This window comes from Eurytemora carolleeae, unplaced genomic scaffold, assembly GCF_000591075.1.
Source record: "Eurytemora carolleeae unplaced genomic scaffold, Eaff_2.0 scaffold659, whole genome shotgun sequence".
Lineage (NCBI taxonomy): Eukaryota > Metazoa > Arthropoda > Copepoda > Calanoida > Temoridae > Eurytemora > Eurytemora carolleeae.
Window position 1 is genome coordinate 20,693 of NW_019396552.1, and position 27,807 is coordinate 48,499.

Genomic DNA, 27,807 nt, shown 5'->3' on the forward strand with positions numbered 1-27,807 from the left:
ATTCATGAAATAAAGATCGTGCATTCATCCTTATATATCTGTTATTCATTCTATAAAGATCATTTATTTATTCATTCCTTTCTAGCTAATCCTTTATTTATTTAATAAACATCGTTAATTCATTCATTCCTAATAAAGGTCATTCATTCATTCATCCTTAAATACTTTGCCTGTATGTTTGTATCCAAAAAACGCCAAAACGGCCGAACCGATCGGTCCCAAACTTTCTGTGGGACTTCACATGATCCAAGGGAAGGTTTATGGATTCTCAGAATTACAAAAAGTTTTGATTTTCGTAAAATTTTGAAAATCCTCGAAACAAAATTGTAAATCCGCAAAATTGTTTACAATCGTTTAATCGATATAAAAATCCTAATAGATTAGCAAACAATTAAAAATTTAAGAAAAGATTGGCGAACAGCGCCCTGATAGCCTAGTTCCTAGTTCCTTTATTCAACATAAAAATCTTTGAATCATAAAAAAAAGTAATCTATTTTTTTCTTTGTTCAGGCTAAACCCCTAGAATTATACGTTCCCGAAGAGACAACTGGTATTAGGTAATTTAAGCATATTATCATTATTTAAATTTCAATATTCAGTAATTGATTTATTTATTTATTTATTCAATAATCGATTGATTTATTGTCTCTGTCATTAATTAATCGATTGATTCTCTTATTATAACATAATTAGTTTGCTAATTCGTTGATTTATTGATTGATTTATTAATTCATGCTATTGACTTGCTGATTAAATATCTGATTGGTTTTTAGATACCACATCTGGAGATTGGTGACCTCTGCCCCCTTCGAGAACTTTATCCTGCTTCTTATAATCTTGAACACCCTCCTCCTGATGCTGAAGTTTGAAGGAGCTCCTCTCTACTTCATGGATATCTTGATCTACTTCAACCTAATCTTCACCCTCCTCTTCACTATTGAGTGTGTACTCAAACTTTCCTCATTTGGTCCAAAGGTAAATGGGACAGGGCACATTGCTGCACAGTACAGTACAGTACAGTACAGAACAGTAAACATTTCTGTACAGTTCAGTACAGTACAGTACTGTAACTGAGAATTACTGAACATTGATGTATAGTTGGTACAGTACGTGCAGCAAACATTTCTGTATAGTAAATGAGCATTGCTGAACATTTTTATCCCTACAGAACAGTGAACAATGAAGTCATAGTGCTTTGCAGTAAAGTACGTTTTACTGAATAGTGCTTATATAGTACAGTACAGAACATGAACAGTAATTGCTGTAATGTAAATTACAGAACAGTGCAGCTAACATAGCTTTACGGTACAGTATAGTGCAGTGAAAATTGCTATTCAAAAAAAGTAAATAAACATTGATGTACAATACGGTACCGCATACTGAATTTAATGTTGTAAAGTAAGTACACTAAATTGAAAAGTGCAGCACAGTACAATACAGTACACTGATTTTAGCTGGTCAGTACAGTACAGTACTGTACACTAAACATTGCTGTAGAGTACTGTACAGTACAGTAAAAATTACTGTACAGTACAGTAAAAATTACTGTACAGTGCAGTACAGTAAAGTGCAAAAAATATTCATGTACTGTACAGTATAGTACAGTGAACATTACTGTACAGTACAGTAAACATTGCTGTGATATACAGTAAAATAAACATTGCTGTACATAACAATACAGCTCACTGAACTTAATGCTGTACAGTTCAGTTCAGTACACTGAAAAATGATATAAATACAGTAGAGTACACATAACTTTATGCTGTTCAGTACAGTACAGTGAACATTACTTTACACTACAGTAAACAGTACATTGCAGTATAGTTTAACACTGTGCAGTACAGTAAACGGTACATTTCAACAATGTACAATCCAGTACAGTACAGTGAACGACATCATGCTAAACAATTGATTAATGTTTATTTTTAGAATTACTTCAAGGAACGGTGGAATCTTTTTGATTTTATAACTGTGGTCGGTAGTATTATCGACGCTACGAAGGAAACCATTATTATAATTATCATTGTTATCATTATTATTATAATTATTATTATTATTATTATTATTATTATTATTATTAATTATTTTTTATTCTAGTTTATTTATTGATGCTTTCTGAATTAATAATTTTTTTTATTATTTACTGGTAATACTTCCTGTTTCTATTTGCTGGTAATACTTCCTGTTCCTATTTACTGGTAATACTTCCTGTTTCTATTTACTGGTAATACTTCCTGTTTCTATTTACTGGTAATACTTCCTGTTTCAATTTACTGGTAATACTTCCTGTTTCTATTTACTGGCAATACTTCCTGTTTCTATTTACTAGTAATACTTCCTGTTTCTGTTTTTCTATGTTATGTTAATTTGTGTCTGTAATGTGTACATTAAGCTAATCATATATTAATCCTTGATGTTTAAGATATAATATATGTTGTATATATATTGTATTGTATACTTGTTGATTTTTAAGTTATAATATATGTTGTATATATATTGTATTGTAGATTTGTAGATTTTTTAAGTTATAAAATATGTTGTATATATATTGTATTGTATACTTGTTGATTTTTAAGATATAATATATGTTGTATATATTATATATTGTATTGTATGCTTGTTGATATTGAAGATATGATATATGTTGTATATATATTGTATTGTAGATTTGTAGATTTTTTAAGATATAAAATATGTTGTATATTTTTAGAAGTTTGAGATATATTGTAAGTGTTGTATTTACTGTTATTTTTTGAATAGTATAGATATATTTAGATACATATAGCTACAAATACAACATAAAAATCCAAACAATCATTATTATTATTATTAATTATTATTTATTATCATTAAATGAATATCAAAGGAGTTGAGTCTTCACCACAAACTATGATTTTCTAATCTCTATTTCTGTGCAACCCAATGCCGTAGACCTTAGATATTTCAAAATATAAATTCTGTTAGATGAAATATCAAAGGTTTACACCATTAGGTGGAAAAAATATAGGCATTAGAAAATCAGGGTTTGTTACAAAGACGCAATTCCTTTATTATTAATGTTGACATTATTATTATTTTTATTATTATTATTATTATTATCATAATGAATACTGGTTTGAAGGTTGTGAATGTTGGATTCTTGAAGCTGTTTAGAGCAGCTCGGTTGATTAAGCTGCTCCGAAGAAGTGTTAGTGTCAGAATATTGCTCTATACATTCGTTCAATCTTTCAAGGTTAGTGTAATATTTTGATTTTCGAAGACGGCGGGGGGGGGGGGGGTGGGAAAACAACTGGAAAGGTTTTCAAACTTGTTTATACTTTTTACCTGAAAATATTTTTCTTCCCTCTTTAAAGGGACTGTAAAGGAAAAATGAAAGGGGGTATAGGCTGAAAGCTAATCACTTTAGCTCTTGATTGCGACCCATGAAAGTTTTATCTGATGTTCCTGTCTCGAGAAATTGATATAAAACTGTGTTAAAATTATACGAAACTTCATATATGTAAAATTTAGAAAATCTTAAACTTAAGTCACGTGACCAGAGCTATTACCAATGCCAGAACAGTAAACTAGTCACGTGTCTCCGCCTGTATCACGTGACCACCTTACTGCACTGCCAATGGTGGATTTTCTGGTCAAGCAATACGAACGTTTAAATAATATTATGAATTAAATCTATAAAAAATAGAAATGACAAATAAAAAATTAGAATTGGAGTAAACCTAAGTTACAATGCTGAATTTGATCTTTTTAAACCCACTACTTTTATACAATTGTGTATATATATTAATTTTCGTATAAATTTGACAAAGTTGTAAATCAGTTCCTCGAGATAGGAACATCAGATATAATTTTCATGGGTCGCGATCGAGAGCTAAAGTGATAAGCTTTCAGCCTATACCCCCTTTCATTTTTCCTGCAGTCCCTTTAAAGCGCAAACATATTTTTCACCACCCTATGTTTGTGGGATAACATGAATTATTTGCAGGCTCTACCCTATGTTTGTGGGCTAACAAATTTGTAGGCTCTACTCTATAGTTGTAGCTAACATGTATTATTTGTAGGCTCTACCATATGTTTGTATGCTGATGGGCATACTGTTCTTTATCTATGCAATCATTGGAATGCAGTTGTTTGGAAGCTTAATAATGGACCCGAATACTGCAATAGGAAACATACAGTATTATCATTCAAATATTTAAATATAAAAGCATGCAATTTGGTTTAAACCCAAGGTTAAAGGGAGTGACCGGCAATGTGTGAAAGTTGAACTGAGAAATCTTTTAGGATTCATTTGAGAATGTATAGTTAGAGCGCAAAGTCGACGTTCAAAATCAGCCATGAAGTGGTTTCGTTTTTAAGAATCAATTTGTTTAAATAATTAAATAACGACGACGAAAAAATGTAAAAAAAATTGTATTTCTCAATAGACATTTTTCAATAAACCAATGTTAGAATTAATTATATTTCTTTCTTCATCATTATATTAAATTTCTTCTTCTTGAATTTGTTCGCAGAAACTTACAGAAAACGTATTTAGACAAGGAGACATTACAGAAACGAATAACAAAGCAAGATCTCTTATTTTTGATGATAAGAGTTAATTTTTATTTTCTCAACCTGTTTCTTTTTATGCCATCAGATTATTGTCAAATTTTTTTTACATTTTTTTGTCGTCGTTATTTAATAATTTTAAAAAATCGATTCTCAAAACGTAACCACTCAAATGGATGATTTTTAACGTTGACTTTGCGCTCAAACTCAGTAATTAAACATCATTAAAACGTTTTATATGTCTCAAATGAATCCTAAAAAATTTCTCCACAATATTACATCCTCAATTCAACTACCATACATTACCGGTCACTCCCTTTAAAGGAAGTGGCAAGGAGGGGTTGTTCAAGTGAAATTTTATGATCCATTTTAGATCAGTGTTGTTGATTTTTAAATGTTTTTTTTTCTTTTGTTACCTAACAAAGAAAAGGCATCTTGCAGCGAAATATCCTAAAACAGGCAAATGATAATAACAAAGAATATTTTACTACATAGTTACCCAACATAGGATGCGACTTCGGAGACTGTACGGAATTTTTGCTGTTTGTTATATTCATGATTCCCTACTACTTTGTTTATTTCCCAAATCATTAAACAAGCCTAAATTTAAGACAGAAACTTAATTCAACCTTGAAATTATCATATTTTAAATGATTTAGGTCGTTTTACAGTCTCATCCTTTGTGGGTAACCCTATAAACTCATTGGACATGTTAATGTGCATCTTTAAATGGGGCAACCACATAGAAATATCGTGGACTAGGACACTCTAAAGATCTTAATTCAAAGGTTATAATAAAGCAACCTAGAAACCTAAGATGTGTAAATGGAGATTATTTAATGAGAATCTAATGGATTTGGGATGAGTTTTGTTTTGTTTAAGTTTCTTCTGAAAATAAACATAAAGCTTCTCTAAATTCAAACTTTCTCCTCTAAATATTGTTTCCTTGAATACTTCGATGCAAGGGATAGTTCTCTGATGCAAGGGATAGTTCTCTGATGCAAGGGATAGTTCTCTGATGCAAGGGATAGTTCTCTGATGCAAGGGATAGTTCTCTGATGCAAGGGATAGCTCTCTGATGAAGGGATAGTTCTCTAATGAAAGGTGTAGTTCTCTGATGAAAGGGGTAGTTCTCTGGTGAAAGGGATAGTTCTCTAATGAAAGGTGTAGTTCTCTGATGAAAGGGGTAGTTCTCTGATGAAAGGGATAGTTCTCTAATGAAAGGTGTAGTTCTCTGATGAAATGGGTAGTTCTGTGATGCAAGGGGTAGTTCTCTGATTAAAGGTATAGTTCTCTGATGAAAGGAGTAGTTCTCTGATGAAAGGTGTATTTCTCTGATGCAAGGTATAGTTCTCTGATGAAAGGGATAGTTCTCTGATGAAAGGGGTAGTTCTCTGATGCAAGGGATAGTTCTCTGATGAAAGGTGTATTTCTCTGATGAAAGGTGTAGTTCTCTGATGAAAGGTGTAGTTCTCTGATGAAAGGGGTAGTTCTCTGATGAAAGGGGTAGTTCTCTGATGAAAGGGATAGTTCTCTGATGCAAGACGTAGTTATCTGATGAAAGGGGTAGTTCTCTGACAAAAGGGGTAATCTGATGAAAGGATTAGGTCTCTGGTGAAAGGGGTATCTCTCCCATAAAAATGATTGGTTTCCGATGAAAAGGTTAGTTCCCTGATGAAAGGGGTTGGTCTCTGATGAAAGGGGAAGCTATCCAATAAAAGGGGTAGGTCTCCGTTGAAAGGGGATGCTCACTGATAAAAGGGGTAGGTGTCTGATGAACGGGGTTGGTCTGTGTTAAAAGGGGTAGTTCCCTAATGAAAGAGCTGAGTGTCTGATGAAAGGTGTAGTTCTCTGGTGAAAGGGGTAGATTTCTTATGAAAGGGGTAGTTCACGACTTCACAAGAGTCAAATATAACAAGTAAAACGAAATTTTTCTCACATCAGTTGACACGTTTTTCAAGATTAAATAAAAAGTGTAAAAACAAAAAATAAAAAAACACATAAAATTGCCCTTATTTCACTGTAAGATAAGCACTTAATTCTAAAATTATCACTCTTTTTTAATAATTTTGTCGGACACAAAAACTGAATTAACACTTGCAACGTAAGAATACAGAATGTACAAATTCTATGTTGCCACCTCTTGTACTATAAGAATCTATTTGTGGATAGGTCTAAGATGAAAGGGGATATGTCTCAGATAAAAGGGGTTATAGTTATTTGATAAAAGGGTTATGTCTCTGATGAAAGGGTGGGTATACGATGAAACGGGTAGGTTTCTGATGAAAGGGGCAGTCTCAAGTGAAAGGGGTAGGTCTCCATGAAAAGGTAGGTCTCTGATAAAAGGGGCATGTCTCTGATGAAGGGGTAGGCCACCGACTAAATTGGTATCTCTCCAATGAAATGGGTAGCTCTTGCATGAAAGGAATAGGTCTCCGATGAAAGGGGTAGGCCTCAGGTAAAAGGGGTGTCTCTCTGATTAAAGAGGAAGTTATCCTATAAAAAAGGAGTAGCTCTCCAATTAAAAGTGTAGGTCACCGACAAAATAGGAAGTCCTCTGATCAACAGGGACGTCGCTAGTAAAAAGGGACTGTGTCTCCAAGATAAAGGTCTCCATCGGCTCTCATGGCTAAGTAAACATTAGCATTTTGTTACGACTTTAAAACTACCAAAAGCTTGCTGATAGTAATTTCTAACAAAAGTAACTTTAAACAACTTGTTAATAGTTTCGATCAACATGTTAATAGTTTCAAACATTTTTGGTAAGTTCGCTATTTCGAACAAGGGTTATTTCTGACAGTGCCAACTCCGGTTGGGCTGGTTTGCTGGGTAGAAGGTAAAGCTTTAGTTTAGAAAGTATAATTCCACTCAAATGGTTAAATGAAGAACCTGTTTAATTCAAAACTGGTTTAAACTAAAACTGGTTTATTAGCTGTTTAAAATCCTGGAAGCTTGCATCTCTATTGTTTACAAATAAAATTTGTAAATGACAATTACTGTTTAGAGGGAATAATTATAAAAATTGGTTTTATTTGCCAATGATTGTACATTTTACAATGTACATGATGTTATACATTAAATTTAACTCTAAAAGTAAAAAAAAAAACAGAAACCAGATTTAATAAACAGCGAGACATAGTTGAGCTACGTAGACGTCATTCAATCGCATCTCTTCAGATTGAATCGGCGCTCAAAAGAGAATTGACTTAAATATGTCTGCGTGGTTCATTAAATTAAATCGTTCATTAAATCTGGTCCCAGGAAACGTGTAAAGCTATCTAAATTTGGAACTACACTCTAGCTTCAGAATTAAATTAAAATGGCCTTCCCTCACACTCCTGCATTTTGTTGATAAATAATACTGTATAGAGAGGCATAATAACTTCCGTCACATCTTTCAAAGCCTGATGCTCCTGTTCAGGTAAAACATAGATAATAGATAATAGATGAAAGATTATAGATAATAGATAATAGATAATAGATAATAGATAATAGATAATAGATAATAGATAATAGATAATAGATAATAAATAATAGATAATAGATAATAAATAATAGATAATAGATAATTGATAATAGATATTAGATGATAGATAATAGATAATAGATAATATATAATAGATAATAGATAATAGATAATAGATAATAAATGATAGATAATAGATAATAGATAATTGATAATAGATAATAGATAATAGATAATAGATAATAGATAATAGATAATAGATAATAGATAATAGATAAAATAAATAATAAATAATAAATAATAAATAATAAATAATAAATAATAAATAATAAATAATAGATAATAGATTTTCTAAGGCAAGTTACACGGAAATTAATATAAACGATATAAGAATTAAAGGACATGAAGGAGTGAGTAATGAAAAGAGTAAAAAGAAAAGTGAAATGAAAGTAGAGTCTATGTAATTAGTGAGTAATTAGTTTGGGGAGGAATTACCTAATTATAGTATAAGAAATGAGAGGTTAAGCAACAAATTGTGCTCAAACATTGGTAAAAAGATAATTCCTTTATTGGACAAACGGTACACAGTACATGCTACGCTGTTGTAAATTTGTATTATATATTGTACATATATACCTTAGTAAATGTTCACCGTTCAGTACTTTTTACTTTTACTTATTACAGAATACAAAGTTCATAGTATGTTTTACATCTAGTAACTTACAAAAAGTTTACGTAAAATTCTTAAATAACGTTTTACAGAAAGTAACAGAGCGTTTTACATAAAGTAACCTGAGCTGAAAACTTTAGAATGGTGGATATCAGGATTAAGATTAAGTTAGCTAGATTAATATACTATATATCTACTCTTTCTAGTTAGCTAGATTAATGTGCTATATATTTAGATGTGCAACCGGTGAGGCGTGGCCAGATATAATGTTGGCGGGAGTGGCGGGGAGACCTTGTGATGAACGAGCATATGAAAGGAATAAGACTACAGGTTTGGACAAAAACTACTTACTTCGGTTCAAGTTTAAACCAAAGATTCAAAGTTAAAAATTAAGGAAGGATAAAAATCGGTGGTTAAAATTTGTACCGGCGTTAGGCAGTTAAGCCAGGTCTAGACCTGACTCAAATTATTTAATTTCTGCAGACTGCATATTTGACATGTGAACTTTAGTAAATGTATCCTTATTTATAATAGTCATTTCAAAAGTTGGAGACAACGTTTTTCCTTTTTCATGACAAAAATACCAACATATCACTAGGAGTTCCCCAATATTTTTGCTATTGCTGGAGTTTTTGTTAGGTGTGGTTTCCTTTCAGTTAAGTTCAATACAAAAGAATTCTGAAAATACTTCAGATGTTTTAAATACAACATTTTTGGGATATCTTCTTTACGTTTAACCTATGTAAATGTAAACAATTTAAACGTCAAGATATTAGCGTGATATGTTTTTTTTCTTTTCTCTACATATAGACAAGATGTATACGCTTGATAGGTTTGTATCAAACATTAATTAAGAAGCTGAGTCTATAATTATCTTGTAATCTAGTAAGATTTCTCATTAGTTCTCATCAACCCTATAAACCTAATATTATTAGCTAGCATCCAACAATATAGGGTTAAAATAAAATGAATTAAGTAAAATATGAAATTCAAGATTGTTTTCTTTTATTTTGAGTAAAAATTTTTATATAACGTAAGAACTAATTAACCTCGAAGTTGCTAAACAGTAAACTATACAATACATACATGATGATTTGAATATTAATACATTAAAGAATCATGAGATTGAAATTAAAAAGGTTTTAGTAAAGTTAAAATATCTCCATGCGACGGCAAGCTATCAAATATTTTTAAATATTAACTTATATGGGTCAAATAATTTACCCAAAAGGATCATATTTGTATTTTTATTTAGAATGTTTCAGAAAACATGCGAATTTACGAAGTCGTAACGTCTTTGATCGTTGTATTTTTAACGTTAACACAAATCTGATATTAAACCATTAGTTAATTACCAATATGTTAGCTATTCTTCCATAAACCTTTAGAATTGGTTTCCTAAGGGACCTTCCATTAACAAGCAACAACTTCCGATTCATCATTCACAATGGTACCATTTGAACCTTTGTCTGATTAAGGTTGAATAAGATATTATTATTTGTGGTTTCTGTATAAAAGTGACTTGTTGCATTTATGTTATAGGACAGTAAAAGAAATTAAAAGAATTAAGAAAACTATATCTGTCTCATTGTTACTCAGACAAAGGTTGGATGGTTACCGTTGTAAATCGGACAATTCACTCTTAAAAATGTTGGATTCCTTGAAATTACGTTTACAGTCCCTTTAAACTTGAAGGTGAGCTGTTGGATCCGGAGCAGAACTGTGGATCCAACATGACCTACTTGTACTTTGTCTCCTTCATCTTCCTCTGCTCGTTCATCATGCTCAACCTCTTCGTTGCGGTCATCATGGACAACTTCGACTACCTCACGAGGGACTCCAGTATACTAGGCAGGGTTATCAGCATTATAATACCGTCAGTCTTACCTTTTAAAACACCGTCAATTTTCAAGCGCAACCGCTCTGGCCCTAATTGCGGATTTATAATTTTTTCGTGGATTAAAAATTTTACGAAATCAAAATTTTTAGAGACAATTTTTATAATTTTAAGCATTCATACATACCTTCCCTGATGTCTTGTGAGGTCCCAAACAAAATTTTGGCCTGATCAGTTTAGCCGCTTTGACGTTTATTGGATACAAATGGACAAACAGACACCAGGACAAGCAAAGTATATATAAATGTAATAATTACTGATACCCTGATTTCAAGGTTCCCATCATCTTGGAGAATTTATCACAGCCTGGGCTGAGTTTGATCCTAGTGGAGCGTAAGTTTTTTAAATTTTACAATTAAAACAATTTAGTAAAATTTGATTTCTACCAAGCTTGAATACAGATTGGATATATATGAACATAAAAACAAAGAGAAGCTGTCAATTAATAGATGCCTGTAATGTTCAATTGTTATTGTAAACTTGGAATTGAAAAAGCTAATTAGAAACCAAAACCTAAATAGAAAAGTTGTCATCATTGTATGTAATCCATCGATCTTATTCCAGAAACCTTGTTGATCATATTGTCCACTAAATAGATCATCGATTGATCAAATTCTTCAAAAAATTGATCTCTAACAACTATATTAAGGCTGATCTTGAGCTCAGAGCGACTATAATGAAGGTTTGGCCGATCACTAGAGCCGGCAAAATTGATCTCCTTGTTCCAACGGAAGAATGTAAGCAAAGTGAAAAATGTAACAAGAATATTAAAATGTTTAAATTTATGTTAATCTGGGTTTTCTAGTGACGGGTCCAGGGAAGCTAACTGTTGGAAAATTGTATGGAGGAATTCTTATTTATGAAATATGNATTTTGGAATTCTGAAACAACAACAAATATATATATATTTATTTAAAGCAAAAAAAACAAATTCTCACATGATTGAGGTCAAAACTGTAATATAAATAATCTTTAAAGAAACCTCTAATCCTTATCTTTTCTGGATTAATTTAATTCCATCTAAAGAACTCCAAAGGTCTTTGACCGATCGTGAAAATGTGAGCCAAATTTTTATATGAAGTAACCATTGAATTATTTCAAATATAATGTGTTCAATAAGTAAATCAAGTTTTAAAGTTGTAGATTATAAGTGCCGTTTTGAAAGAAATGTTTTACTTCTGGAAACTTTAATTTTATCAATGGAACCAATTGTTTAAAATGTTATTTTTAGAATAATTGACATATTTTATTTTCTGTTTAGGTTTAGCAATCTTGAGATCCTTGCTAAAATGGAACAAGAAATGGCGACTAAAATGGAAAAGGTAAAACATACAATGGGACTCATTAACCTTGGAATAGAATAAACTTGATGTTTTTATGCAAAGATTTGTTCCTTTGTTTGTTTGTTTAAAATATGCTTATCAAGTAAAATGGGTCTGTGTACACTGCACAATTTTTGTTTTTCTATTTTATTGGAAGCTTTTTAAAATTATAATTTGAGACCAACACATGTCGTCTTTGTATTCTTTCGTTTTATTATATATTTTATTTCTATATTTATTTCCTTGATTTTGCTTCATGTTGAAAAGATCAAATGCATATATCTGAAACTCCTTGAAAACGTGTTTTTTCACCATATTTACTTAACTCAGCCGCAGGCAAAACTTTCATCCAACCTCTAATCAAATTATTGAAATTAAGAAAGTTGAGTTTCAAGGATAAATACTCTATGACTGGAGTTCCGTAAAAGTTTAAATCTAAAATGTTTAAGTGAATAATAATTCAATTTTTCGTAGCCCTGGATATGTAGCATTTTGAGCTTTGGTATTAAAGAAGTACTTGGCAAAATTCTCAATAATTTTTGCGTTAGAGCTTCCAAACTTTTGATGAATGCATGTTGTTCAAGGTTATATCACAAGGTTGGTTACTCTCGATGCGCTCCAATGTACGAAAAATGTCGTCTCCTAATATAGATAATGAAAAACTTATATGGCGTCACTCCCACCTCTATAATCAGTGGCGTCATTTGAGGTTGTTATCCATCCATCTTAGGAGATGACATTTTCCGTACATTGGATCGCATCGAGAGTAACCAACCTTATTATACAACCTTGGTTTTGTTGCAGGACGGTATTCTACCGGACGGTGAGACGGTTGTGGACGTGAGCAAGGAGGTTGAGCAGGGCAGGGGGGTGGAGAGGAAGGTGGTGGATGAGGATCAGGAGGAGACCAGGGATCAGTTCCATCAGCTGAGGGGGGCTCAGGATACAGGATACAGGGGAAGGGGGCAGGAACATTATCAACAAAGGTATTTTCTAGATAAAGAGATGTAATTTTCAGTGACTCTCCATTTTAAGAGGTGAATGTTCGATTCACAAATGCTCCCTAAATTTTGTCGAAATCCCATTATTTTCAAAATCCCTGCTTTCTGGTTTCAGAAACAAGAAAGTTAATTGTCAGAATTGTTCATAGTTGGAGCGAGAGTACCTACATTATTAATTTGATTAAAGGGACCGTTTACTTATTTGGGTAATTTGAGTGTAAACTAAATAGCCTAGTAGATATTCATTGGTTTTAGTTATACTTTTTAATCACACTAATTCAGTATGATCCCTGGACATATCCATTTCAATCAAGGGCGTATACAGGGGGGGGGGCATGGGGGGCAGTGCCCCCCCTAGACTTGTAAAGGGGGGGGCGTAGCCCCCCCCTAGAATTCTGCAAGCCTTTCACACTTTTCAAATCTTAACTGAAAAGTGAAGAAATCAAAAAAAATAAGTTTGCTTTTCATGATTATTATAAAAAAACAAAATTTTAAAATATATATAATTACAGTGCAGTGCTCATGCTGTAACCAAGTTAACCTAACCAACCTAACCTAATTTTAACTTTTAAGTTCACAGAGTACACAGAGTTTAGTTGGGTTCAGAGAACACACAGTCTGCATACATTTGTACAGCTCACACACTTTACATTATATGCTAGTCTTGTTTAGTAGTGATGTGAGTCTGTTAAAAGTTGCCGTTGTGACTGGTATCTGTGAATTGCTGATTAATAATTATCATGAATCAAATACTGTTATTTATAAGCCTTGAGTTATCATTCATTCTTAGATTGCAGCAATTGTACTCCTACTTTTTTTCACAACAGAAACTTTTACAAGTCATAATTATTTTCTGGACCTTTGTACTTCTTTTCATCTCATAGAATTTAAGTTTAAGTTAAGTTTTTATTTTCAAAAATGTCTTTTACTATCTCTAGTTTAAATACTAAATATACCTATAAAAGTATAATAAAATGTCGATTTTTTAGAACAATGCTTAGAAGGTAATTATTTGGACTGTATGTGTGCCTTTTAAGTATCTTATACTTATGCCTGATATCCAAGAAGCCAAGTGTTATGAATTTACAGTTCGAATTTTGCCCCCCCTAGGAGCTCCTAGGGGGGGCAAAAAAAATTTTTGCGCTTCGCGCAAATCTTGCCCCCACTACATTTATTTCTGTATACGCCCTTGATTTCAATTTTAAGATGCAAAAATCGTCGTTTTTAAAGTGAATACCTAGAGAATTGTTAATCTTTTTTGCTTAAAACTCTTTTGTATACTGCAATTGATATCTTGTACCTCAAATTAAAAAATACGTTTTTTACTAAATAAAAACATCAAATTGATTATTATCCAAGCTTGCTGAAATGAACTCGGGAATGCATGACTGGCAATCAAATTTATTTTAAAATTGTCTATCTTTAAAATATAACTTATTTCAAACATTTGACAGTTTGATACGTTTTTTCTACCTCCCCAGGAATCCCCTTGATTTATTGAAGAGTTGAAATCTAGGAACCGGTTTGACGGAGAGAGAGGGTCGTCTTTGTATAAACGTGTTAAATCATGTTTGAATACGTACAAACAACGTAAATTTCTTGCTAACTCTACAATCAAAAGTTTTCATATTTTATTATATAAAATAGCCGACACAGTATGTCATTGAAATATGATAATTTTATATTTTATTGGGCTGTTGTTACTGAAAATAAAAACGTTTAAATAGTGTCCATGCAAGAGGTCTCATCCATTACGCTGGAATTCTTAGAAATAAATCTGCTACTTCTCAGGCCATGGATATATTTGAAAAGTAAAACTAATACCAATAAATAGCTAATAGGATATTAGTTTACCAAGAAATTATCCAAATAAGTGAACGGTCCCTTTGAGGCTTAAAGGGTATCTTCATGAGAGAGACATAGTCCAGGGGTACATAAAATCCCATTTATGATCCCAAATGAGATCGGGGTTAAAAGTACATCTAGGAACATCAAAATACGTCTGTGACATTGTAAATTACTTAGCAAGCAATTCGATTTAATACTATTCTCCTCCCTCCCCCGGCCCCATTTAGAGAACTATCTATCTATCTTAACACATTGTCTGTTTGTGTATATATTGGACAGTCCTAAGTTGTTACGATAAAAGGAGTGTCCAGTAGAGAGAGGATAAAAGGACAGCTGGGAGCCGGGCCTTAACTTTGTCATTTATCATATTTTATTAAACTTTTACAAGATTTTATATTTTCCAACTTTCGACGTTGTATAGGACATGGATTAAAGGCAGTGGTCTTCAGAAGTATTAGTTGAAAAGAAATGTGTACCCAATTTATTAGAAAATATGAGATATTACCACCACTTTTAAATTTTAATTCTTTGCATACAATGTTTTAGACAAATCCTACAATCCAAAAATTGGAGGAGTCCTTTTTGCCCTTTCACTGAATTTCGTTTTAGAATTTAAATAAATTTGATAAATGTTTTCATGTTTCATCTTTCTTTTAAATTTGTCGATCAAAATGAACACTGCGGGCGGATTTGTGTTAAGTTGATTAATTTAGAAATGGCGCGCTGCGGAACCGAAGACGACCTGAGGCTCAGTATAATGGTCACTATGATGATAGAAGAAATTATGAAAATGACTGGGAGAACGAGGAGGTAGTGATAATTCTTTTAGAAAAAAAATCATAACTTTTTACAACCCTTTTATTTTGCAGAGCAAAAAGTTTTTTCACTGAAAATTTCTCATTATCAAGAAAGTTCTAGTCTTTTAAATTTGATTTTTTTTGTCGAGTTTTATCAAATGACTTAAAATATATTTTTCTTGGGCATTATTTAAAAACTAAATAAATTTTGTCCTGAGCTTTTTCTAAAAACTAAAAATATGTGTTATCCCTAGTTTTACCTTAAAACTGTTCCGAGCATTATCATAAAGTATATTTGTCCCGAGCTTAATCTAAAAGTATATTTTTTTTGTCCCAAGCTTTATCCAAAAACTAAAAATATATTTTTCCAGGGCGTTATTTAAAAACTAAAAGTATATTTTGTCCCAAGCTTTTTTAAAAACTATAATGAACTCCCTTTTACTGGTCGCGAACCCCTTTAAAATTTCGAAACGTTTATTCATTGGTTAAAACTGAAAAGTTAGAAAGTTTAACCTATGAGAAATCAGTTAATCTTCAGCTAGTGGAGAATAAGTTTAACTGAAGTCCATTTAATAATCTTCCAGCTCTGTTGCCACACTTGATCTCATTTTCTAAATTATTACAGGAGTGGAATGAAGACGATTATAATGATGACTGGGGCCGCAACAACAACAACAACAACAATCATAATAACAACAACAACATTAATAACTTACACCGGCGTCTCCCACAAACCCCCAGAATGCCTTCCACTCTTGGGAGTGGTATAGAAATCCCTCAGCTTAAACCAAGTCTAATCCCAACCCCACAGAATCTCCTCCAATCCATTCCGAATTTATTTCCTGTCGGAACTCCTTCCTCGTTCGGAGGAGTAAAATCAAATATAACAGTAAACAGTGATAGGACTGAGAGGGACCATTTTACTAAACAGGGTCATAACCCTAACTATTCAGGTATACTTTTCACTTTCAAAATCTTTTATTTTTCTATATAATAGATTTGCTCCTATAAGCCCCTACTCCCTCGGCTATATAAATATAGCTTTATAAAAGCATTAAATGCTTTAATGTCGTCTTCCTACTCCACTACTACAGGTCCCACTGTATATATATATAACATGTTTACTTTTAAGAGCTTTGAATCCTGAAGTAATCAATATTAATAATTGAGACTTAGAAAATCATTCATTTGTTAATAGTAGAATATGTTGTTCTTTTCAGGGTAAAATTCTTAAACAATCATCTTAAAAACAACCCTTTATATATATTCCTTTCTTATCAAAAACTGCCTATCACCCAGTTAAAATTTGAATCACCTTTTCAATTCCATACTGAATCTTTAACTTTGAATCAATGGTTCCAAATTGAACAGGCAATAGGTGGTTCAACGACGCAGCTCAAATGCATTAAATTCAACCTCTGTTTTAATTAATTTCATTTTTAAATGAACACAGATGTAAGAAATATTTTGTTAAATTATATAAATCTCATCCATCCCGTATTCAATATAAGTTTTATAAATCATATTCTTGTCTTCTAGATCAAAAAGAATTTGCAATGCTTTCAAATTTACGTTTCTGATCAAGCGTATAAAGAAAACCAGGATTAGAAATGATAAAAGTCATATTTGGATTTGAATGTATTCCAAAAACTGACAAAAATATTTTAAAGCTTGCTTTCTGTGATTAATGTAAAGACATGTCTGACTCACAACGGTACCCTTAAAATAATTGTAATATTATTAATGAATATGTCGTTTTTAACTTTTATAATTGACTTTTTTAAATTGTGATTTTTCTATAAAGTGAATTGCGGATTTATGGAGAAATATTCAGAGTTTAGCAATGTTCATGCTTGAAAAACAAACGAAATCTTCAATATTAATTGTCAGTTTAAAATTAACGATGTGAATCGGACATGCCTGTCTTTCAATGGAGGGTTACCTAAATTGACTTCGACAGTCCTGTAAAAGAAAAGATATCGGGGGAAAATGTCGAGTAATATTTTCAGTTGATAAAACAAGGGTTTACATTTAAATAGCTGAATAGTTTTGTTTATTAAGGATATAATGGATATGCTCAAGAAACTGGTACCTACAGTAGTCATCCTAATCTGGTTGGCAGACAAAATGGACAACACAGGAATGTTTGATTCAACCAAACAAGTCGTACCATTAAATTTGTTAAATTTTTAAAAAAAATTTAATTCTTGCGTTCCACATTATAATTTTGGAAACATTCCCTTTATCAGCATTGAGCTAACTGAGCTTACCCTTTTGTATTTACTGGTGCAGTGTTTAATCCTTTAGACAGGTTAATCTTCAGATTTATATTATTTGACTTTAGTACTGTAGAGCTTAATCTTACAGCTTCCTGGATTCGCTGTAATTTACTAAATCTTTTTCTCATGAAACTTTTTTAAACCAGGAAAACAGTTGTTTTCACTCAGAACTTGTTTTTACCAAACTCGCAGAAAAATATTAAATTTGATGTCTGATTTTAAAAAGATTTTTACAAATAAAAATATTTTATTAATTATATCCATTAAGTTCTTAAAATAAACAAAAAGGATGGTGGAGCCAAATGATATTATCTTCCTTTGTTCTAAAAACTACAAAGGTTTGTTAGTTTATACCATTATGGATTATAAAAGAGAAAATCTCTCAAATACAAAGTTTGCAGATTTTCTTCCCGCATTTTCTTACTTTCATAAAAAGGCCGGGGTTTGATCGTTTTATAAATGCCTAATTAAACAGTTTTAACAGACGATTGCCACCTATACCCAACAAACCTTCATCTCTCAAGCTGGGTCAATGGAGACAATCATCACTACCTGAGGAACACAATCCACCTGGGCATTCACACAACCTTGCGCCATTTCAATCCTTTGACCGGCATCCAGACCCACCAGAGGACTGGCATGACCGGTACCGGCGGCTCAAACCACTCACACCTACCAAACCGTCCACACTATCCTTTCGCCAATCCTCTGCCTTGAATGGGTCTCCAAGCTACGCGCTCTTCGGAAACTTACCGTTCCAAATGCCTAAGGTGAACGCCTCGCCGACCTGCCTAGATGGAAGCCGGGCTGGGGGTAACATGGCGCACTACAATGGGGGTCCAAGGACTTTGCCGCCAGTTTTAGGAAAATCTCACAGTTTAGGGCGTAGCCTTCCCCAGACCCCTCCTCCACCTGCTCCAAGCCATGCTGGTCAGCTTGGGAGCAAGATTGGAGGGGCGCTGGGAGGCATTACGGGTCTTTTTAACAGGTAATTTATGTTTTTTTTATTTTTGCTTTGTACAGAATATCTAGAGCTATATTTTTTTGGCTGGATGTGTTATAAACTTTTTGGAATCTTCTCCAGAAAGTTTCTGTCTAAAACTTTAAAACCAATTTATAAAAATTTGTTTACATATTTTCATTTTTTATCCCACAGTTTTATACTTTTAATTTGCACGTTAAATATTTCATTTTTATTTTCATTTTTAGAGGGAATCAAGAAGTAGATTGGATCTGATGGGAGAGGGGGGCCGGTACATTATACAATAACAAGGAATACACATTACACATGCTCATTCATATCCAACATCATGCTTTCAATAGATGTCATCGTTTATACAAACTCTGACATGGATGCACTCCGTTATTGTTTGTGCAAATAATGTACAAAATAGGATGCAGGCTGTACACTGTACACTGTACAGTAGGTTTGGGAATTTTCTTTCAACATAAGATTAACAAGTCAAAAGTAGTTATTCAAGTTTAGGAAGTTATAACATTAATTCACATTTGAATGTTTTTGCTATACTTATCATAGAAAGCAATGTGATGCAAAGTATATATAGATATATATATATATATATATAATTGAAGCCCATGCCTCTAGTACTTCACAGGAATACACTAACTCTACCGGACCCTCTGACCTTAAAAACTTAATACATACCTTCCTTTAAACAAATTTAATTTTATTAGACTAAAATTTCTAAAGAATTTGTAAAACTTATTTATTTTAATTCTGAGAGATAAAATTCTGATTGTTTGAAAAATAATGCCCATCCCTACTTGTATTTATGTATACAGTATAATTAGATATACACTGGTATATCTAATCTTCTGATCTGGAAATTTAAAAGAGTATCGTTGAACGAAACTTCCGAGTTTTCTGTTTGGTTTCTATATATTTATGTAGATTTTAATTTAAGAAATCATAAGATAAAGAAGAATGTAAAACCCCATATCAAATAATATTTTTTAACAAAAATATTGTTTTCTACAAAACTGCCGGACCTCACATGAAACCGGGTTTTAGATACTGGGTTTCAATACAATACTCTGTCTTAAGTTTCCGGCTCTGTAATTCTGAAGGATGAAATTATGATAATAGTATGCAGTGCACTGTTTGAACAAGGCCAGCTTTCTCAGAGTTGTTTCTAATTAATTAATTTGTTGATTTCAGATTTCATCCAATATTGTATTATTGTCATTGGTTTTGTTTTTATTGTTCTTGTTCTTGTTATTGTTATTGGTATTTATTGTCATTGTTGTTTTTATTATTGTTCTTGTTCTTGTTCGTGTTATTGTTATTGGTATTTTTATTGTTCTTGTTCTTGTTCTTTTTCTTGTTATTGTTATTGTTATTTATTGTAATTTTTTTTGTTTACGGGACGTATATTCTGGATTATTGTAGGTGTACGGGTTGTGTAATGTGTATGCTGGATTATTGTTGTGGTTTACGGGTTGTTTAACGTTTATTCTGGATTATTGTTGTTGTTTACAGGTTATGTAATATGAATGCTGGATTATTGTTGTTGTTTACGGGTTGTGTAAGGAGTATGCTGGATTATTGTTGTTGTTTACGGGTTGTGTACTGTGTATGCTGGATTATTGTTGTTTATGGGTTCTGTAAGGAGTATGCTGGATTATTGTTGTTGTTTACGGGTTGTGTAATGCGTATGCTGGATTATTGTTGTTGTTTACGGATTGTGTAAGGAGTATGCTGGATTATTGTTGTTGTTTACGGGTTGTGTAATGTGTATGCTGGATTAGGATGAATTACAGCTAGCAGAGCTGGAGTGTCAAGCACTAACCGAGGAAGCAAGGTTCATATTTAATATATATACTATATATAGGGTCATTTCAAAACAAAAGGGGCAGGCCCCAGAAGTGACCATCTCCGATTTGGCTCAACATCCATTTTTAATGCGGGGGCGCAACTAGCATTTTTTTAGGGGAGGGGAGGAAATTCAATTGTGAAGAGTGGGAGGGGGGGGTAAAGAGGGGGCTAGCCCCCCCCCTGCGAAGAAAATTTCAATTTTTCAGTTGTTGCATGTCTTGTTCTTGTGTTCTAAAATAGATGTATACTTCCAACAGCTGTAAAATAAACGATATAAGTCAATTCTTTAAATGTATGCGCAAAGCGCAAAAGAAAAATTCTGTTCATCTGAGTTCTAGTATCTTATTTTCCGCACATTTAATAGTATATCTTTTTATCTGTTTCTTAGCGAGTCCCTGGATTAATCCAAAGACTTTGCTAGTTATAATTAGCAAAGACTTTGGATTAATCTAAATGTATAAAGTCCCCTATTATAGTCTATAACAACAATTTTTTATTATTTATTCACTATGTAGTCCTTTTTATCCACCATATATATATATATATATATATATATATATATCCCAATTTATTGTTGGTTTGAGTAGTCTGCAGTAAGTAGTTCCTGCAAGTTCCTGCAAGTACTTTCGTCTGCACCATAATTCCTATATATAGTCTTTCTGTCCCTCTACCCAATTAATCTTTAGAAAGGGGGTTGTCTCTTGTAGCCTGCAAAATTCCTGTAAGGCCGATAGCATCCTTATTTTATCTTGATATTCATATGTTATTTATATATATATTTTTGAGAGAGGATAAATAAAGTGTTACTGACTTTCATCAAATTGAAAAGGAGAAAATAGTAATTTCTTTTATAAATGATGCGCAAAGCGCCAAAGAAAAATGTTGGTGTTTTTTTCATAATATCTATATTCGCCATTTTTCTTTCCATTATGCAGATGGGGGGCGCCCCCTTCTAATTTCTTGGGGAGGGCGGCCGCCCCTCCCCCCTAATTACATCTCATTTTAGGTGCAAAATAAAAAGATAAAACAAATCTCCGTAGTTTTGAATAAGTATGCACAAATAAGTTAAATGAATAATCTAATTTTCATACTTTCTCTTATCTGTGAGCTTATTTTCTCTTTTTTTTATTATTCTAATCAATATTTTCAAATCAATTATGAATTTCATTTATACAATTTACTTCCGTTACTTTCTGTTTCCTGATCCTAATCTGACAGATTTTCCTTTATGTCAAGGGATATGGGGGCGGAGCTTAGTTTTAAGAAGGGAGGGGAGTCTAAAGGGTGCCGCATTTTCTATAAACATACAAACATTATCAAAAATACAAAGAAATATAATACAAACATTTAACATACAAAAATTATCAAAAAGTTTGAAACCTTGTAACTCATCTGATTTTTATTGTACTCTTAAAAATGAAAAAAAAAATTGTATTGCCTTTAAGGTTTCTATAATAATATTTTCTAAGCCAAAGCTCCGTATAAACAGAAGTATATATTTTTTGATACATCGTTTAATTTTTCATATTCTTATTCAAAAAAAAATTTCCTTTAACATTTCTGAAAAAGATTCATTTTTTTCTGCTGAAACAAATACAAAAAAGTAGGAGAAAATAGATGATTTTTTGTAAAAAGTATTCAAGAAAGGGAACAAACATTCCAGATAATGACCAGTTTTCATTTGTTTCATCTAAACTACGTTTATATTATTTAATTAAAATAAATATCCCTGTCACAAAGTTACAAATAAATTCAAGCTCTAAACTATATCTAGGGGTACAATCCACTATACCGAGGCTATGGAACTCCTGAAGAATATAGATCCACCCCTGGGATTCGGAAAGAAGTGCCCAGATAAGATGGCCTACAAGAGATTGATCAGGATGAACATGCCAATAGATAAGGTTGGTCTAGGAATATTTTACTGATAAATTTGGTTGGTATTGGAGGGAATATTTACTAACAGATTTAGATTGGAGGGAAATTATATGGATATATATGGTTGGTATTGGAGGGAATATTTACTAACAGATTTAGATTGGAGGGAAATAGGGCTTTGGGTATGTAAGAAAAGTCAGAAAATTTCAACAGCCTCAGACCAATACTTTTTGAGTTATGTAGAAAAAACTACAGGGGGGGTCAAATTGACCCCCCCCCAGCGGGAATAGGGTTAATTTTGAATTTAATTTAAAATGATTTATAAAAGGAACTGAACACGTAATTTAATGTAACTTTACCTTTAAACATTTGTGTGATCAATTGTGAATAAGATATCTTGATTATTCTCGCTTAAAATTAATTATTTTCCATTTGAGCTGGGAACTTTACAATGGTATCCCTTTAATCCCGAATGCTTAATCCGAATATCTAATGTGGACACTTTTAATTTCTTGTTTAATCCACTCTTTTTTGGATATAGTACAGAAAAATCAAAAAACGGTATTTCAAAAGTTAGAGAGTCCCTCCCGTTTCTGATGCGCGACTCTGATTGGTTGAATTTTATACACTTTTCAGGATACAAGTACAAGATTAAGTTAGTCTCGAGATTAAGAAAAAGAGAGGATCAAGCCTTAATCTCGATATCCACCATTCTAAAGTTTCCAGCTCAGGGCATTTATGCTTCTAAGCCATGAACGAAATCAGTCAAATTCATAAAAAAAATTTCATATAAAAAAACGACAAAAAAAGTCCTCCTTAGTGCTCAGATAGAGATTCAACAGAGATAATGGTGTACTCCTTTAAAATTGAAGGATCTCTTAAAATAAAAAAGAAATAGTCGAATCGTTGAATTAAATGGTATTTTCTAAATACTCTTAAAACAAAAATCAGAAAAGCAACAAAATTAGGATTCATTGAAAAATTAGTGTGATGAATTTTCACCTGACAGCCCCCCCCCCCCTTACATAAACAGTGAACAATCCCTTTCAGTTAGGTTTATGATGTTATGTGCTTCTATTTCATGTTTTAAACTAAGGTGTCCAACTTTATACATCTTTATGTTATCCTTATGCATAACTATGCTTAGGAAACACAAAATGGATATGGTTTGTATCGGAGGGAAATTATACAGATAGGATAAGGTTTGTATCGAAGGGAAATTATATGTATGGATAAGGATGGTTCGAAATATTATACTGATAAATAAGATTAGTATTAGAATGGAATCATGCAGATAGATAAGGTTGGTATCGGAGGGAAATGATACCGATAGATAAGGTTTGTATCACAGGGAAATAATACTCTCAGATAGGGGGTTCCATAGTACTCCAATGATGATGATTTATTCCCAGACTCCCTAATATACTCTTTTCAGATTTATAATAAATAAAGTAATAAATCTAGACTCTGAACAAAGTGAATTAAAGTTTAGTTTGAAAAATGTGTTAAAATAGTATTTAAGCAGTTGGAACAGGAAAGAAAAGGAATATATTTTCATTCAAGGGATTTGAAACTGACACGTGTGGTCCGCTAATAAAGAAAAATAATGTAAAACTAAGCTTGGGAAAAAAAGGAATTAGGAAGGAATGGGGGGAAGGGTGTTTAAGTTAAGCAATATTGTTTTGTTTTATTAAATGTTATTATTATTATAAAAAAAACTACAGGGGGGGGGCAAATTGACCCCCCCCCCAGCAGGAATAGGGTTAAAAGTGATTATTTTTGATAAATTCTATAAGAGGGAAGTAAGTGTAATATTAAGTGACCGTCCATTGTTAAAGTGACAGTTATGATTCACAATGGTTTTCTCGCTGCTTTGGTTGACTAAGTATGAATAAGTTAACCATATTCTTGCTTTTGTGGTTTCTCTACAAAAGTGACCTGCGCATCTATTGCTATAGAAACAATAGAGAAAATAATTTTACATTTTTATCTGATTTAAAGGGTTTAAGGATACGGTTGTGAATCGGACCTGTCCCTTTTGATATGAAGAGTCACTTAAAACTTAGAAAATATTTACCACAAAAAGGAAAAATTCTTCAAACATTTGATGTACATGGAGATAGAGTTTTATTTTTGAATCGATTGTAACATATTTGAAAGTACAGGGTTACCCACAAAGGATAAGACAGCAAAGACGACTTGAAACTCTTCAAATGTGATGAGAGCCAAAGTTTACATTAAATCTTCTGGCTAGAAGGTGGTTTTTAAATGGTTCATTTAATGGTTAGACATAGAAAACAAGAATTTTATAGTTGCAGGGATATCAAAACTATAAGGGAACAGGCAAGTATAAATTTGGTACAATCGTCTTTGAAGTTTCATCCTTTGTGGGTAACATGTACTTTTAAATATGTGACAAGATTCAAAAATAAAACTCTATCTCCGTGTACATCAAATGTTGGAAGAATTTCCCTTTTTTCAAACATTTATTTAGGATTTAAAGCTTTAATTTCTTATTACTAACGATATTTTGTTTAGGGAAGAAGCCAAACCAAGTTACCTGAGCTCAAACATTTTAAAATTCCCGTCGCGACCTGCCCGCGTTCGAACAACCCTCGTGGAGCCTGCCAAACCAAACATAAAAACTGGTTTGAGGCAAGCCAGCACAAGATCTCGGTCCCACGTGTCGTTTCACCCACAGGAGGCCAGTTTCTCTGTCAGAGATACTTTACTTCCTCAACGTTCGATAACGTCACCCGGAGAACTACGTTATTTAAACGCTGTGAAACCAAGGTCGTTGACGAACAGATCGCGGAGTGAAGACACTGCCTTGTTTTCAAATAAAATGTACATACTATAAGTTGTCTATGTCTAATGCATCGGCCCCCCTGTCTTGTTAGGCAAAATTTTGTGTTAAATAAGATTTAATGCTAGCAAAGAACTGAAGTGATACATGCAAAGACTATTCAAAACAGTGTCACAAGATGAAAAAAGTTTTATTAAAAGTCTTCAAATTTGGTTGAGTTTATAATCTTGCAGATTTTAAATTTGATCTCAAAGCCATAATGACCACATGTCCTTAGTGTTAACATTTTTGATTAATTTGTTTGGGATAAATTAATTTTTTTCAGCAATTGGGAATCAGCTAATATGGCAGTAACATATTGGGGATAAGCTGATCTTTTACTAATATATGGGGATAAGCTGATCTTTCACTAATATATGTGGATAAGATCAGCTGAGATGTTTTGAGGTGTTGATCTATGCAATTTTAACACAGTGTGATTAACTTGAGTATATTATATATGCAAGTATGTAAACGATAAACCATGTTATTTATAATTGATCCCAGGTACATTGCTACACTGTTAGAATATATCGAATAAAAACATTTCGAAATTACCAACATTTTGTTTTGTATTTAAAATAACATTTTAGAAAATTATCTCTATAACTTTTCTCAAAATGAGTTATTTTGCTAAAAGTTTGTGAGATATCCTGAACATGCTGTTTTTCAATCTATAACACTATGTACGTAATTTTAAACTGCATTTAGTTTTTCGATTTTAATAAAAAATCTTAAGATTTTTCAAGCAGTGCGAGAACAGTGTTAAGCTGCTGATATAGTATTTATATCTATAGAATTAACACTAACATTTGTTCAGACAATCAGAAATTGCCCAAGTTATTTTTATGCTTAAACCTTGTTAGATTTTTATATATGGAATAAACATTTAAAAATATTGATTTAGAGAATAAAGTTTTAGATTTATTTATATCAAACTATTTTTTTTTATATGTATTTTCACTGTTTTAAAAACTTGACTGGTGGTCTGAATCTATGTATAGTCTTGGGTGGCATCCTACGACCAAAAAGAAAAGGCTTGAGTGCTATGAAAGTTTGAAAAAAAGGCCAAAAAAGGGTCGAATCAAAGTTAAGAATATTTTTTGTTTTTGACTGGTATAATGAGTGACACTTTTTTCTACATTAATTTTTCATAAATGTAGATCTGTAGCTTTGTCACAAAACAGTTGTGGGCTATTCTAGACAGGGAATTTTTACCGCCCTGTGGCTGTACCCCACCCTATTCAATACAAATAATACAAAATATCCTTTATATTTCTATTCTGAAAGTAAAAAAATTCAAAGTTATTGTGTCAGAATTGTGAGTGCTTGGGCAAAAAACTGTAGGGGGGGGAGCTCCCCCCCCCCGCATGTTTAGGGTTAAGGACTATATTTATATTAGATAAAGGTATGTATTATTCTCCTAAAGTCCTAAGTAGTCCCCTGAAGAAAATCCATATTCTCCTCCCCTAATATTCAGAGTGGGTTGTCTGATTCACAACGTTATACAATAAACTTTTATCTAAAGAAGCCTTTTATATAAATATCCGCGCGTTGTACTAAAATATTCTGAATTCTAGGAATTTTATAACGATGTCATTGACATAAATGTCATTCGTATTGTATATACTCAAATTTTCGTCTCTCGGCACTATGTTTTCAGTGAGAAAAATGAGAATTTATTCGTCGTTAATACTCAGACAAAATAATTTATGGTACTGTTGTAAATTTGACATGGAACGCTTTTTATGAAGACAGGTTGCACTTGATTTTGAATCTACAGTCCCATTAAAAACTAATTTTTAACTTCCAGAATTAATTTATATACATTGTGGTTGCAAAAGCGTTTCCTTGTGTCGTATCAGTGTTCATGGCTGTAGCTAGAGGGGGCCCTGTCCCCCCTCTAGCTACCCCCAAAAGGGGGTGCACAGGGGGAGCACACTTTCTGAGACAAGAAAGAAGAAAATGAAAAAATGAAAAAATTAAAAAATTAAAAAAATGAAAAAATGAAAGGAAGAAAACGAAAAAATGAAAGGAAGAAAACGAAAAAACAAAGAAAGAAAAATAAATGAAAAAAATAACATAAAATCTAATTTTGTTACCAATATTGTGTGTAAAGGCATGAAATTAAAGAAAAAAATAAGTGCTTTCTGAAATAAATTATTTGAGAATTTTTATTTCAATCCTTTTTTGTGAAATGGTAGGGTTTGTACTATTTTTTTTGTATTTTGAGAAGCTTTTCCTTTTCTCTTCTTTGTCTAATGAACCATCGTACTGCATAAAATAACATGGAGACAAATTTAAATTATACACAAAATATGGCTAGGTTTAGGAGAAGAAGCTGTATGCACTCATCCTCAAGCTTGCATGGGATTTTTTTTTTAAATTTTACTTTTGAGAAGATTTTCATGCTGGAG

General features: G+C 32.3%; 2 protein-coding genes and 1 long non-coding RNA gene across 3 annotated transcripts in view; all 3 read left to right on the top strand.

Moving 5' to 3' along the window:
* LOC111705358 (voltage-dependent calcium channel type A subunit alpha-1) overlaps positions 1-22,595 on the top strand; it is a gene marked incomplete at its 5' end in the record, with an annotated part of 42,755 nt that extends 20,160 nt beyond the window's left edge. Inside the window, 10 exons of the mRNA XM_023477862.1 lie at positions 511-557; positions 774-975; positions 1,930-2,001; positions 3,122-3,232; positions 4,062-4,167; positions 7,921-7,972; positions 8,923-9,017; positions 10,383-10,538; positions 10,860-10,917; positions 22,442-22,595. Coding sequence (XP_023333630.1) covers positions 511-557; positions 774-975; positions 1,930-2,001; positions 3,122-3,232; positions 4,062-4,167; positions 7,921-7,972; positions 8,923-9,017; positions 10,383-10,538; positions 10,860-10,917; positions 22,442-22,595 — 1,053 coding nt within the window. The remainder of the gene's footprint in view (positions 1-510; positions 558-773; positions 976-1,929; positions 2,002-3,121; positions 3,233-4,061; positions 4,168-7,920; positions 7,973-8,922; positions 9,018-10,382; positions 10,539-10,859; positions 10,918-22,441) is intronic.
* Positions 11,213-11,455, top strand: LOC111705364 (uncharacterized). Its single transcript, XR_002765997.1, has 2 exons — positions 11,213-11,321; positions 11,390-11,455. It is a non-coding gene; the product is annotated as an uncharacterized LOC111705364 (long non-coding RNA).
* Positions 11,850-26,288, top strand: LOC111705363 (homeobox protein 2). The gene is made up of 9 exons (XM_023477881.1): positions 11,850-11,906; positions 12,711-12,892; positions 15,469-15,565; positions 16,178-16,505; positions 17,614-17,692; positions 18,316-18,819; positions 19,041-19,104; positions 20,601-20,653; positions 25,084-26,288. Exons 1-7 carry the CDS (start codon positions 11,874-11,876, stop codon positions 19,066-19,068), a joined length of 1,251 nt encoding a protein of 416 aa, XP_023333649.1. The 5' UTR covers positions 11,850-11,873; the 3' UTR covers positions 19,069-19,104; positions 20,601-20,653; positions 25,084-26,288.
* Positions 26,289-27,807: the final 1,519 nt, after the last annotated feature.